This window comes from Vombatus ursinus, unplaced genomic scaffold, assembly GCF_900497805.2.
Source record: "Vombatus ursinus unplaced genomic scaffold, bare-nosed wombat genome assembly UNPS02014780.1, whole genome shotgun sequence".
In the NCBI taxonomy this organism is placed as follows: Eukaryota; Metazoa; Chordata; class Mammalia; order Diprotodontia; family Vombatidae; genus Vombatus; species Vombatus ursinus.
Genome location: NW_020954558.1, coordinates 554,939 through 570,370, shown reverse-complemented (window position 1 = coordinate 570,370; position 15,432 = coordinate 554,939). Strand labels below are relative to the sequence as shown.

Below are 15,432 nucleotides of genomic sequence, written 5' to 3'. Positions count from 1 at the left end.
CTACAACCCAGAATCACCTACCCAGCAAAACTGAGTATAATCCTTCAGGGTAAAAAATGGTCATTCAGTGAAATAGGGACTTTCACCCATTCCTGAGGAAAAGACCACATCTGAATAGAAAATTTGACTTTCAAATACAAGACTCAAGTGAAACATGGAAGAGGTAAACAGGAAAGAGAAACCATAAGAGACTTATTAAGGTTGAACTGTTTAAATTCCTGCAGGGAAAGATGATATTTGTAACTCATGAGACCTTTGTCAGTATTAGGGTAGTAGGAGGGAAAAAAATTATATGTATGTATAGATAGATAGGTAGAGGGCACAGGGTGAGTCGAAGATGAAGGGGTGATATCTGGAAAATAAAATTAAGGGGTGAGAGAGGATTATACTGGGAGAAGGAGAAAGGGAGAGGTAAAATGGAGTGAATTATCTCACATGATACAGACAAGAAAAGGCTTTTACAGTGGAGGGGAAATGGGGGTAGGTGAGAGGGAATGAGTGAATCTTATTCTCATAGGATTTGGCTTAAGGAGGGAATAACATACACAATGGGTTATGGAAATCTGTCTTACCCTACAGGAAAATAAGGGGGAATGGGGACAAGAGAGTAGGGGGTTGAAAAAGGGGAGGGCAGACTGGGGGAGAGGATAATCAAAAGCAAATACTTCTGAGGATGGACAGAGTCAAAAGAGAGAATAGAATAAATGGGGAGTAGGATAGAATGAAGGGAAATATACTTAGTTTTTCACAACAGGACTACTATGGAAGTGCTTTGCATGACTATAACATCTATAACCTGTTTCGAGATGCTTGCCTTTTCAATAAGTGTGGGTGGGGAGGGAGGAAGGGAGAAAATTTGTAACCCAAAGTTTCAAAAACATGTGTTAAAAATAAATAAATAAATAAATAAATAAATATAATCTAAAATTAATAAAATATGACATGATTCTGTGAGAGGGAGAAGGGGAATTATAGGAATATGTTGGGAAATGTATGTGATGTAAAGGCAAAAATGAAAAATAAAATAAATTACAAATGACAAATAAAATGCATTTTCCAAAACTTCTCCTCCACTCTGATCTAATTTCCTGGGCTATAGTTTGTTAAACACATGATATGCAAGGGGAAAATAAATAATCAGGCCAATTGCAATTAGATATTTTTATGAACAATATTGAAGAAAAAAGATCAGGGATTAATTCCAGTTTTAGCCAGTAATACCCAAAATGTTTTGCATTTGGCTATGGAAGCACTGTGTGTATATATTGACACAATTCATAAGACCAGATGGATGTAGAAAGTGTTGGAAATGTAGACAATAGGGCACAATGTGAGGAGTAGCTCCAAGGGAGGAAAAGAAAAAAAATAAGTAACCGAGAACAAAAGAAAACTTAGAAGCACAGAAAAGCTGGGTTGCTTTGAAAACACTGTCTAGAATTTATTACATAGGTTTTAGTGAAATGGAAATTGATCGCTTTATGTTGTATCCCCTCTTATATTCTCCTATATACATGGAATGCTCTTTTTTATTTTCTCATTTTGAAATTAAGTTTAAAATGAATAAAAATTTAAAAAAGAACATGAAGAATTCAGAGAAATATGGGGAGATTTTTCTGAAGTGATGTAGTGAAGTGATGTAGAGTTAGGAAATCAGAATCAAGACATCATTTACACAGTGTTACACTGAAAAGGCAGCCAAGCTGATAGTAATTATAAAGAAAAATCCAAATTACTGAGAACTAATGATGAAACACATTTGTTCTTTAGTAGGAAGACTATGGAAGCAGAATGAGGTATATATACACAGACAGATTTTGTTGCTGGGTCATTTGGTTTTGCTTAATGATCTTCTCAGTTTCAAGGGAGAGTTTAGTGGGTGGGGAGAAGTAAAAGGGAAACAACTATGATACACAAACAAATGGCAGCAGTAAAACTTACAAATGAGATGACAAAGGCTTGGTATCTTGACCAAGGCAGTGCACAAAAGGACTACCCCTTCCCTCTTTTTAACCACTAATGGATCCTTGCCTCATTTAGGAAGCAGACTGACAAGACAGCATGTCCAGGAGAGCATGACAAGAATTCAAAGGATTATGGACAACGGCAAATACAGATTGGGAAAAAAAACCAATAACTTGAAATAACTGAAAGACAGTCACATGGTAGAGGTCTGAAATGTCCTCTACTTATATGAAAATGAAATATCTGTGTATGAGTATGTTTAAGAGCCAGAATTTAGTTCTATGCAAAAACAAATTTTTCTAACTATGTAAGTTGTTCAAACATAGAATGAGCTGGTTGACAAGCTAGTGGCTTCTCCATCACAGGAGGTCTTCTACTAGGAAGGCACCAGACAATCATGTTTCAGGGATGTTGTAAGAAGATTCCTACTCAGGGACATACTGGAATAGATGACTCTTGAAGTCTGTCTACTTGGTCACTCTGTAACAGTTTTGAGGAACAAAACATGATCTCTCCATCTCTAGCCTATGGAATTAGTGAATAAAGCAGGTCCCACATTTATAAATCTATTCACTGAGTATGGCATAGTCTTTCCTTATCAAATCTTTGTTCTACCTCCCTCCCAATCCTGCTCAGCCTCCTCACTCTAAAACTGAGCCCTCTAATATATAACAAAAACAAAACAAAGCAAACAGGGGCAGTGTGTGTGAGAAAAAATTGTTTACCAGCTAACAGTTGTAGAACTAAGGGATGCTTCAAATAGGCCTTTCAGAGATAATTAGAGAAATGCTTGAGCAAACCACTTTCTGGCCAGTTGCCTAAGAAACACAATAATGACAGCAACAAAAATGTGTGAGACCTTGATTTCTAAACCTACCTCAAGAATGGAGCTTCCAATTTCTCTCCCTAAACTTGTTTTCTGCCTTCCCTCTCTACTTACCTCTTTGACCACAAAACTGAAGATACTCACCCCCCCAAAAAACTCATAGGGGCTCACCTTAGTGTCTGTAGTTTACACTCCTGTTTTGTCAGGATATTACATAGACGTTTTATTGTACCCTCCTCAAGGTAAGTACAACTCAGGTCCAAGGTTTTCAGGCTCTCACAGTTGCCAAAAGCAGAAAAAAAATCCAGAACACAAACACCAAATTTCTGAGAATGAGTTATTCTGAAGGAAACAGAAAACCAGAGAGGACATGAGCAATTACATTCTCCAGGATTCATTCACTCTCCATATGTCAGTGAGAAAGAGCTCAATCCCAGAGTTCATTTAGAATCACCATACTCAATAAATCTAATTCTATCTTCATTGCATTCCATTTCTTTGAAAATGCCCCCTGACTAATAAACTATACATCCTTTCCCACTCAGATCCCCGTATGTCCCTACATCTGTATTAGGGATAGGGGATGGGGATAGAGATGGATTTGACCTTTGGTTTCACTAATATAAGCAGCTCCCTGGTGAGGACACTACTAAAGTAACAAATTAGTTGGTAAATTTTAGATGTGACATGGAAGAACAGAAGCATTGCCACAGGACTGGAGAGGGACAAATGTCTCAGTACTCAAAATGGGGAGAGGGTATGTTCTTCAAGTAAGAGGCCAGGAAGCTTCACTTTGATTCCAAACAAAATTCTAGAATGTATTATTTAAACAGGCTTCAAAAAATCAACTGTGTAAGTATAGGATGGCTAGACAAGACAACAGTTTGTGTAGGAACATCTGGAGTTTGTGTGTGTGTGTGTACAATAAACTCAATATAAGCCAACTCTGTGACAGAAGCCAAAAATGTATTGAGAGAGGGATAGTATTCACAATGGTAGAGGGGATAGTCCTTCTCTATTTTACCCTGGTTCACTCACTCTCTCTGTTCTAACCAAAGGAGATTACTAATGCCTCCCTGACCTTGCTATCCCTGCCTTTTCACAGGCTAAAACTAGTGACATGAAGCCTCAACACCTCCCCCACCTCCACAAACTTTTCAAGAGCCACAGTGTCAATGGTGATGACAACTCAGCTTCTGCCCTTCTCAGGGGCACTGACCCAAATCTGCCATAGGGCTATGAAGATAGTGGGCTGAAGAGGTACTGATTTTGCAGATCCTTAAGGTGGAAAGCTGGGGTGAAGAAGCATAAAGGAGATCCTTCTCCAAAAAACGGGGACCCTTTCAATAACATTTATTCACTGAATTAGTGATTATTTTCCCCCATTATTTCCTATTAGTACAACTCATCCTCACCCCAGAACTAAATTCCTTTAGCCCAAGAAACATAGAGGGAAGAAAATGTAAGGGGGAACTTTTTGTCAATTCAAGGGACACAATCAAGGGAAGGTCAGAGAAGTTTCAATGGGATGCAAGAGGGAAGGAGGTACTCCCCTGAATAAACTAGCCCCAAAAGCCTGGTGAAGAGAAGAATGAATTGTGCAAAATTCCCTAGAAGAATAAACTGGGTAAAGCTCTCCCCTGATCTCAGACAGACAGCTTGCAGTCACCCTGACCAAATCAGTGTTGTTATTTCTGCTTACTTTAATGTTATGTCCCCAGTGCTCTGGAGGTTCTGAATAGAGGACATCTATGGAGACTCACCTTAGTGTCTGCAGCTGACAGTTCTTTTTTCCCAAGGTCTCACATGGCAGCTTCATGCCGTCATCCTTAAATAAAATAGCTCTCAAGTGTAGGCTTTTCAAACTGGGAGCAGAGAAGAGATACTGACAACAGGAATAAGTTACCTTGAAGCCTTTCAAACTGTAGGAGACATACAACCACAGGTTAAATGACCCATTTGTTTCTCCAGGATTTACTTCTTCTCTTTCTGGAAAGGAGCTCAGAGCCACCATTCCTTTATAGCTACTATCCTCTGGCATCCCTATTCCATGCTAAACATTTCAATTTCTTTAAAAATGTCCCCTTCCTAATCTCCTAATTCACCAGACCATTCTTCCCATTCTGATTCTCACACTTCTGCTACATTTGGTCAAACACATGAAATATGAAGGGGAAGAAAATGAGAAAGAAGTTGATGCTGATTAGGAATTATTAGGAATAATAATGTGGGAAGGGAAAGAGGAATTCATTTCAACTCCTCTTTCTTGACAGGAACATTGAATATCTTTGGCACGTCACCACTGCAGCACTGTGTGAGACTGGACAAACTCACACAATTATTTTAATTTTGAAAAAATCTCCACTGGTAACCCTTGTTTTCACAGCCCTGTCTCACATATATATATTTATATACATATATATATTTATATATGTGTATTTATATACACATACACACATATACAGACATATATACATATGTCTGTATATATGTGTGGATTATTGTATGTACACATATGAAAATTTCTTTATCTATTCTCTAATTGATAGCTATCTACTTTATTTAGCTGTTGCTTCCACTACGCCTCTTGGTCATCACAAAGTGAACAAAGAAAAAAGAAATTCCCATCCCAATAAGGCCCTTAATGCATAGCTGCATAATCTGACAAAATGTGGTATATTCATTTTATTCAAATGACCACATTGGCTAGATCCAAAAATGTATGTTTCTTCATACATTTTAAGTTAATCATCTCTCTATCAGGAGTCAAGGGGCATATTTCATCTTCTTTCTCTTGGACTCATGGTTCAGTTGTTTTTCTTTATAATATCCTCTTTGAATAAATTGTTCTCCTAGTTCTGCTCACTTTACTTTCCATTAGTTCACAATGGCCTTCTCAATTACCTCTGAAATTGTACATTTCATCATTTGTTATGTCACAATAAAATTCCATTAGATTCATACACTGCAATTTGTTTAGCCATTTCCCAATTGAAGGACACATTAGTTCCCAGTTCCTAGCTATTACAAAAAGTGCTGATATAAATATTTTTGGAAATATAGATCCCTTTCATTTTTCTATGATTTTTTTTGGAGTATGGTCCCAGTAGTAATATAGATGGGTCAAAGACTACACATATTTAAGGATCTTTCTGGGCATAGTTCCAAACTGTCCAGAATGACTAAAATAATTACAGTTGCTCTGCTGTACCTGTTTTCCCACAGCCTGTATAACATTTGTCATTTTCCTCTTTTACCATCTTTGTCTGTCTGATAGGTGTGAGGTAGAACCTCAAAGATGTTTTAATTTTCATTTTTCTAGTTATTACTGATTTATAGCATTTTTGAACTCATTTTCATTTTTAATTTCACTCATTTCAACCTTTTTTCATGATTGTTGTTAGCTTTCTCTTTTGAAAACTGCTTGTTCATATCCTTTGACCATTTATTTATTGGGGAATAGATTTTAGTCACATAAATTTGAAACAATTCTTTATATGTCATGAGCATGAGAACTTTATCAGAGAAAATTGATAAAATATTTTTCATTTTTTCTTTGCTTTGAAATTTTTATTATATTAGATTTGTGCAAAAGTTTTTAATTTTAGATAGTTAAAATTGTCCATTTTTCCTTGTGTGATCCTGTCTCACTTTTTAGTCATGAACTTTTCAACTTTCCATAGATCTGATAGGTAATTTCTTCCTTACTCCTCTAATTTAGGATTTGAACATTTGTATTGAGGTCATATATCCATGTGGAGCTTATCCTGGCATACGGTGTAATGTTTTGGTCTAAACCTAATTTCTTCCATTGGATTGTTATGTAGGTTCCTAGGAGTTTTTTTTTTTTTTTCCAAACAGCAAGTCCTTCTCCCAAGTAACTGGAGTTTTTTAGTTGTTTATCAAACACTATACTATTGTGTTTGTTTGCTTCTTTATGTTGTATACCTGATCTGTTACATAGATGGATCTCTCTTTTTTTAAACCAGTACCAAATTGTTTTTGTGATTACTGCTTTGTAATATATAATTTTTAATACTTTGTATATACTTTGTAATACCGCTTTGAGATATGACCTTAATAGACACCCTCCTACCACTTCTTTTCACTATTACCCACAATATTCTTTATCTTTTGTTCTTCATTTTTTCCCCTACATCTCTAAAAATATTCTTTTGGAAATCTGAATTGTATGGCATTGAATAAGAAGAATGATTTTTTATATATTGGTCTGACCCACCAATGAGTAATACCAATTTTTCTCCATTATTTAGGTCTGCCATTAATTCAACACACAGTGTTTTATAGTGAGAGGGTGTCTTGGTGGATCTTCATAGTTACATTCTCAAATATTTTATAGTTTTTATAGTTACTTGAATGTAGTATCTTTTTAGCTCTTCCTGAAAATTTTGTTGGTTATATAAAGGAATGATACTTTATCTGATTTTATCTTCTATTCTGCAAATTTGCTGGTTATTATTTCAATTAATTTTTGACTCTATAGATGAATTGACTCTAGAGTTCTACAAGTACACCATGAAATCATCCACAAAAGGGATAATTTTGTTTTCGCTTTGCTTATGCTCATTCTCTCTAGCTCTTTTCTTATTACTCTAGCTAGCATTTCTAACACTATATTAAAATAGCAGTGGTGATAATGGACATCCTTATTTAAACCTGATCTTACTGGAAAGGAATCTCCAACATATATAATTTTGTTCTTTGATTTAAAGACAGTTTACTATATTAAAGAATAGTCCATTGATTCATATGATTTCTAGAGTTTTTAATAAAAAAAGAAATTACTCAATTTGCTCAAAATATTTTTCAGGATCTATTGATATCATCATAGGATTTTTACTATATGTATTATTAGTATGACTTATTATATCTATAGTCTTCCATATGTTGAACCAACCCTGGTCCTAGTGTATGATCTTATAACATATTGTTATAGCCTTCTGAATAATATTTTATTATTTTTGTGTCAATGTTCATTAGTGTTAATGGTCTTTATATTACTTTCCCTGCTTTGTTTCTCCCTGGTTTAGTTGTCAAGATCTTATTTACATCAGAGAAAGAGATTGGAAGATTGTTTTTTCTTATTATTGCAGATGTTTTATGTGTTATTGGAATTAATTGTTCTTTGAATGACTGATGAATTTCACTTGTGTATCCATCTAGTCATGAAGTTCAGTTTTACTTTGGAAGCTCATTTATGGCTTGTGGAATTTCTTTTTACTACTAATGGGTTATTGAAATAGTTTATTTCTTTTTTTTTAATTTGGGCATTTTGTATTTTTGCAAATATTCTTGTGTTACCTCTAAATTATCATTTTGTTAGCATATAATTAGGTAAAACGGTTTCTATTATACATGGACGATTTTTAATTTTCTTTGGCATAGTTCTAAAAGGATACCAATGGACTGCCAACAGAATGCTAGTGTTCCTATATTCACATAGTAGCGCCAAGATTGACTGTTGTCATTTTTTCATCTTTACCAATTTGCATAGTATCAAATAAAACTTGAGTGGTTTAAATTTATATTTCTCTTACTATTAGTAATTTGGATCATGTTTTCATGTGGCTATTTATTCTCTGCATTTTTTTCCCTATCTACTGACCCAATTATCTGTGTTAATTACATATGGATTTAGGATATCTGACATTTATCATTGATATTTGATGAAATATTTTCTGTACCATTTTTCTTCCTTTTATTTTGATAGGTAAACAGATAGATAGAATATTTAAGGACTTACTAGATTTCTGGAATTATGCTAAATGCTAAGGATACAAATAAAAACAAACTAGTCACTTCCTTACAGGATCTTCCATTTTCATAGGGGAAAACAACACATAAAGGAGAGACAGAAAGGGGGTAAGGGTTAGAATATAATTGTCTGGGGCTGGGGGGGGGGGCTGGGTGGGTGGAGGCTGGCATAGGTGGAGATGTGTGAGAAGTATAGTAGAGAAGTAGGCCTGGGACAGAGCAAAATAAGACCAGATCTGGTCTATCACAGTCAAGGAGAGTTCCAGGAGTAGAATCCAATTTTCCAGAGGGTTGGGGGAAAAGGGAGTAGAAGTGAACTACATGGTAATTATTGTTTGTTTTACATTTTATGAACTTTTCTCTATGATATTTAAGAAATTTCACCTACTCAAGTTATGACATATACCTGATCTTGTTCTCATTTAATTATTTTTATGGTATGAATCTTTACATTTATTTCACCTAATCCATTTTAATCTTACTATGGTACATGGTATGAGAATTGAAACAGAGTTTCTACCAAACTGCTTTCTGTTTTGTGACTGGACTTGTCAAAAAAGGAATCCCTCCCCTTGTAAATTACATTCTTGGGTTTATCCAACAGTGGGATATTGTTTTCAAAAACTTTTCTGTTTTAACCACTAACAAATCGATTTGATGTCTACTGCTTTATAATAGAGTTTGATGTCTGTTAATGCCCTTCATTTATACCTTTTCCTACTATTTCCTTTGACGCTGGACCTTTTGATTATCCAGATGAATTTTGTTATTATTTTATGTGATTCTATAAAATACTACTTGATTGGCATAACACTAAACCCATAGATTAAAAGAACACTGCCATTTTAATCTCTCTCCAATTTTTATGTCTCCCTTTATTTCTATAATTAGTTGTAGTTATATAAATCTTGTGTATTTCTTTTTCTTTCATTCTGAGATGTTTTCTGCTTTTTGTCATTTTGAATGGATTTTGATCAGTCAACAAGCCTTCATTAAGTACCAGGCACTGTGCTAAATGGTAGGGATACAAAAACAAAAATGAAACAGTCCCTGCCCTTAAAGGCCTTATAGTCTATCTATAGCCATGTAAACTTTAGATAGACAGAAACTAAGGACTTTAAGGGTACAGATGCTTTCATTCTTGTTATTTTTTTCTCCAGCACCTTGCACAGTGCCTGGTACAAAGTAGGTTATAAATACTTGTGGATTTATCAAAATTTCATTCCAATAACGAAAAGCAAAAAACATCCAAAGTGTGTATATGTGTGCTGATATATAGGTAGATAGATAAATAGATAGAGATATGGATAGATATCAATAGTTATCGATATATACACAAATATATACTTATATGTATGTATGTAGAGATATATATTTTTATATCACACATATACATTTTATATAGAATATTCCATGATCCTATCATGTACATATACCCACTTATACATACACACACATATGTGTGTGTATATATATATATATATGTATATATGTATGTGTGTGTGTGTGTGTGTGTGTGTGTGTGTATATATATATATATATATAGACATATACATATAGACATACGCATGCACACACTCATACACAAGGCAGGGAGACCAACTTGGAAGCTATTACAATAATTGAAGTGAGAGGTAATAAGGGCTTGAATTAGGATTGTAGACATGTGGGTGGAGAAGAAGGGAGGGATGTGAGAGATATTGTTGAAGTAGAATCAATAAGACCTAGTAATTGATTGGATACAAGGGATGAGGAAGGATAAAGAACTAAATTTGGCCCCAAGATTGCGAACTTGTATACCTAGAAGAATGGTAATTTCCTTAACAGAAAAGGGGACTGTGGAAAGATGAGTGAGTACTGGAGGAGGGGATTAATGAATTCTGTAAATTTAGAGCAGAAAGAGACCTTGGAGTTCATCCCCTTCATTTTACAGATAAGGAAACTGGGGCACAGGAAAGCTAAATGATTTGTCCAGGGTTCTCTTTGAGGCAAAAACTGAACCCAGATCTTCCTGACACCAGGTCCAGTGACATATGTATACATGTTGAATCTGAGATGCCTAAGGGATATCTGGTTTGAAATGTCCAACAACTAATTGGTGATATAGGGCAAGAGCTCAAGAGAGAGACCAAAGTTCGATACATAGATCTTTTATCATCATTCCTTCCTGTTTTTTGTTTGTATTTTACAGAAATACATGATTTGTTCATTATGTGCAGGGATATAAATTTTGGGTCCTGCTACCTTATTGATGCTGCAGTAGAAAGTGAATTGGATTTGGAGTCTTACGACCTCGGTTTAAATTCTACCTGTATGACCTTAGGCAAGTCTCTTACTGTCAGTGAGCTTGACTTTTTATCTGTAAAATCAGAGGGTTGGAATATGTGGTCTCCAAAGTTCTTTCTAGCTCTAAATGTATTATCTTTTTTTCAATTAGTTTCTTCACTGATTCTCTGGGGTTTTCTTAGTATACCATCATGTCATCTGCAAATAGAGATCATTCTGTGTTCTCTTTGCTAATAAGTGTATCTTTAATATCATTTTCTTTTATTATTGTTATAACTAGTATTTCTAGACCAATATCAAATAATAGTGGTATGAGAAGTACTGTATGTTCACTTTCCCTCTCTCTTCTTCCCCACTTTTCTTTTCATTGTTCTGCTTTTCCAGCAATTTAGATTCTGGACCATCCTTTCTTTTCCTCCTAAAAAGTTATGTTTTACTTCTCCCTCAATCCTTTACCTCACTTTTCCCACTCCTACATAGGCAGACATGCCAGCCATGGGACCAGCTTAGACTTACGTCAGTTTTTCCAGTTTACAGTTTGGATTGCTTAGTTCCACACAAAAGTTTTCCATATGTGAATCAGCAAATCTAATGCAGGTCAGCTGGAGTTCTTTCAGATTCTGATTCTTGTTGACCACAGAGGAGAGATCTTGCCAAACATCAGCAGGTAAAACAAAATTAAAATCATAACAAGAGCTAGAGAGAGAAATGAGAGAATTTTACTGTGGGTATCAGTGGAACTCAAGTTGCCGCCCAGTATTAATGTGTGTGCCTATTTATATGGGAAAAAAGAAAATGTTCTATAGCAAATCTTAGCAATTCTCAGGGAGAGAACAGGTGGGATTAGATGCTAGGGACTCTGAAGACCAGTACATCTGAGACAAATCCAAGTAATAGCTACTGCCAGTTCTATCAGCCTTCATTCTATCCCCCTCCTTCTTACCACCTTTTCCCCTTGTCCTTTTTACTTCAACCCCCACATGCTCATTGGATCAGTTAGGGTGAGTGTAGCAGGAAGAAATCTGATCTAAGAAAGCAGAAAAAGATCTCTAAATATCTAATAAACACAGAAACCCAAAATTTATAGTGATGGACTCAGTCTCAGGATCATAGGAAACCTAATTTTACCAAGAGCTCTCTCTAGGGGACAGTAATTGGAGGATTTGTAGTAGGGAGCTGCTGTTGGGATAAGAGGATGGACAGTCACTCCCAGAGAGTCCCAGTGGAGAAGAAATGTCACCCTCAGCTGGTGCTAAAAAAGATTCATTAAATTCCTAAGGCTTCTATTAATATATTCAGTCCATAATCTTCCCAACATTAATCAAGATAAAGGGGCAAGACTATATTTCAAAACTTTCGCAAACACTGCTCAGGGTTCATTTTTTTGTTATTTTCCCCTTCTAAGGCATCCTCAGTTTTTATTTTTTTCTGATTCCATTGGGAGCTGGATGTCACACTGGGCCTCCCACTTTCCTAGATATGCCCCTTGGAGAAGGTCCTGAGGATATTAAGAATATATGAAAAGAGTAATGTACAAAGAGCTCAAGGGAACCAAAATGATTGAACTCAATCTTCTTGTGAGCTTTTTCCTTTGTTATCTACAGAATCTAGCCTAATGCCGTGGAAAAAAAGTAAATAGCTAAAAAATAAAATCTGCCATTAATGACAAAGAAATCAAACAGTAGGTAAATATAAGGGGAAAAAACTGAACCCAAAGATCTTAAGAAAAAAACTCAGAAACCTTGAGCACAAGTACCACCTATGCCTGTAATGAAGCTGCCAGGCAGGAGCTACTAATGACAACTTTTTTTCCCCCAAAAGAAGATAGCTTCAAATGCATCTGCAAGATGACACACTATAACGGTTTATTCTAGTGTGAAAATGACTTTTTGCTGACACATCTCATACGCACAAGAGATTCCAACTTGTGAAGTACTAAACAAAAGACTCTGAGTGAATATTAGCCTGTTCTCCGCACCATCAACATGGGCTTCAGAGTCACGAGCCTGGCTGAAGAAGCTGAAAGTGAATCTGAAATTCTGCCATGAACAAGCATGGACACCTTTGTCCTTTATGAACCCAGGAACACCAGTGCAAGGGAGAATATCTTAGAATCCAGCCAAGGACACAAAGAGCAGGTTCCTATCACCAACAGCCATGTGAGGCCTATTCTCCCTCCATTCCCTTCTCTCTGCTTTGCCCCCTCAATCAGGGACATTCTTAAGGATTCCAAAAAAGAAAATAGGTACCACAATACCATTTACTCCCTTACCAACAAATGCCCACAACCTCTTAAAAGAGAGGGAGCATCTGTAACACACCTCAGAGATGGGATTATTTTTTCCTGGACAAAAAGGGAAAGCTGCTAGACATAGACCCGGAAATTTCTATGACCTCATCCCCACTGCCTCTTCTCCAGTCCCCTGTCCTCCTTTCCACTTGACAGGACTTCAGTTGCCTAGACAAAATATCCTTTAATTAATCTCAGTTGGATATGAAAATTCTGTGCACAGGTTTTATCATTTTCTTTTCCTGTCATAGATGAAGATATAGAATCTTCTATACGTAAACATCTTTGCTTTCAAACACAACTTAAACAGCATTAATTCAATCTGGTGTGCTTTTAATGGGGTTGACAGATAAATGGTGGAAAAGAACACCACCTTAGTTTTCACAAAGGCACAGGGAAAGATAAAATACAGTGCCTGGCGTTTGGCTCTTTGTCCCAAAACTCTGTGTCCCTGAAGAAAAGCCAGGGTGACAATCTATGCTGGCCCCATGTCCAAAGCTGAAAGGAGAACACTGAGCTCCTCCATAAGAAAAATCCATTGTTCATTCTTTCTACAAAAAAGCCTAGTAAAGGCTTCAAGACATAAGAAATGAAGATACTCACAAGAAAATTCTCTGTGCCCCAGGACAGTGCTTAATGCAGAAAGCTGCATTCAGGGCCTCATAGAGGTACCTAACATTTACTTTGATTACTTGGATCTTAACTAGTGCCTGTGTTACGAACTCAGCATCTTGCGTCTCATATAAATGAGAATAGTATTCTGGGAAAATAGTCTTCAAAGAAAAGTATTTTTCATATTTTCCTTTGGCTTCTCCCTCAACCCACTGTAGTAACTGTGACTTGATTTCCGGTGACATTCTGCACCTGAAGTTCCTCTCCAGCTCCCTTGCTGTCTCTGCATTTAGGAAGCCAAAAAGGAAGCACGCCACCAGGACAACAAAACTGACATCATGCCGGCTACACTCGTCCAGAAGTTTTTTGACATCTGGAATGGAGGAGTCAGGGCTCTCCATCCCTTCCTTGTCTGTGCTCATCACATAGAACATGGCAGCAAAAAACTCTTGGAAACTCAAGTGAATGAAGCTGTAGCAGTTTTCACAGTTGCTGTCTTTCTGAAAAATGTTCATGTCTAAGAAGGCAGAGACATCAGCTGCCTTTATGTTATGCCTCCTCAGGTCCTCCTCCTCAAACAGCAGTTTCCTCTCCCAGATCCCCTCAGCAGCCAATCGACAAAGGCCCTTCAAGTGCTGAGACTCAAAATTCTTGTCATCACGTGTAATCATATTGGAAAGATCACACATGTATAGGGCAGTGGTAGTTTTCAAAACCTGGATGAGATTTTGTCCTCTCTCCTCTTGTTGTTTCAGACAAGTGCAGACAATCCAGTTCACCAGGGGAACAGAGCACATGGTGAACAGTGTGCCATTGCCTTTTACTAAACTAAAGGCTTTTTCACCTAAAGCCTCATTTCTGAAAAATTTGCAGAAATACTCCTTCCTCTGCTCCACAGAGAAGCCCAGGATCTCTACATGACGTGGATTCTCTAACAAAGAACTAAATTTCCCCAAAGCAGTGAGTCTTGTAGTGAGCAGCAAGGAGGCTTCAGGGAACATGGTTTTCCTTAGTAAACTGCTCAGTAGGATGGACACCGACTTCTGCTGCTTCCAATCTTTACACAGATATTTGTCCTCATTACAAGGGAATTTCAGTTCATCTAAACCATCAATGATGAAGAGAAGTCTCTCTGGCTGGGACATGATCTCTATCATAGCAGCCTCTTGGTCAGGTAAGTCACTGGCAATTAAATCAGCAAACCTGATTTTTCTCTCGCCTAATGGGTTCAAGTCTCTGCAACTAAGATAGAAAACATAGTTGAACCTCTTCTGGTAGAGTTTTCCCTCTGCCCAGTCCAACATCATATTAATTGTCAAAGTGGTCTTCCCAATACCAGCAGCTCCCTGCACCACAACAGTATAAGGTTGGGTGCCTGTTTTTTCATCAGGATCAAAGAAAGCTGACATGTCTGTAAGCCGTCCTCGCTTCTCCATGACCATAGCACATTCCCATCCTTGGACTAGGAGCTCATGTTGTTTCTTCTCCTTGTAACAGTACTCCTGAAGAAGCAGCAGCTGGGTGTATTGGTGGTGAAAGAGTTCATGCTCCCCAGGATGAGAGTTCTTTTCCTTCATAAACTGGAATTTCTCTCTCATCTGTTCTTGGTACTTATTTCTTTCACCTGAAGTCATAACAAACAGAGTATGGAGATGTTCAGTATTAAATCTGCTGGGGTATC

At 36.7% G+C, this 15,432-nt stretch overlaps 1 protein-coding gene across 1 annotated transcript in view; it reads right to left on the bottom strand.

The window, feature by feature from the left end:
* LOC114046030 (NACHT, LRR and PYD domains-containing protein 1-like) overlaps window positions 1-15,432 on the bottom strand; it is a 69,614-nt gene that overhangs the window by 32,671 nt on the left and 21,511 nt on the right. The window contains 5 exon segments of the mRNA XM_027866249.1: window positions 2,960-3,130; window positions 4,552-4,710; window positions 11,366-11,539; window positions 12,815-12,868; window positions 13,743-15,375. Coding sequence (XP_027722050.1) covers window positions 2,960-3,130; window positions 4,552-4,710; window positions 11,366-11,539; window positions 12,815-12,868; window positions 13,743-15,375 — 2,191 coding nt within the window.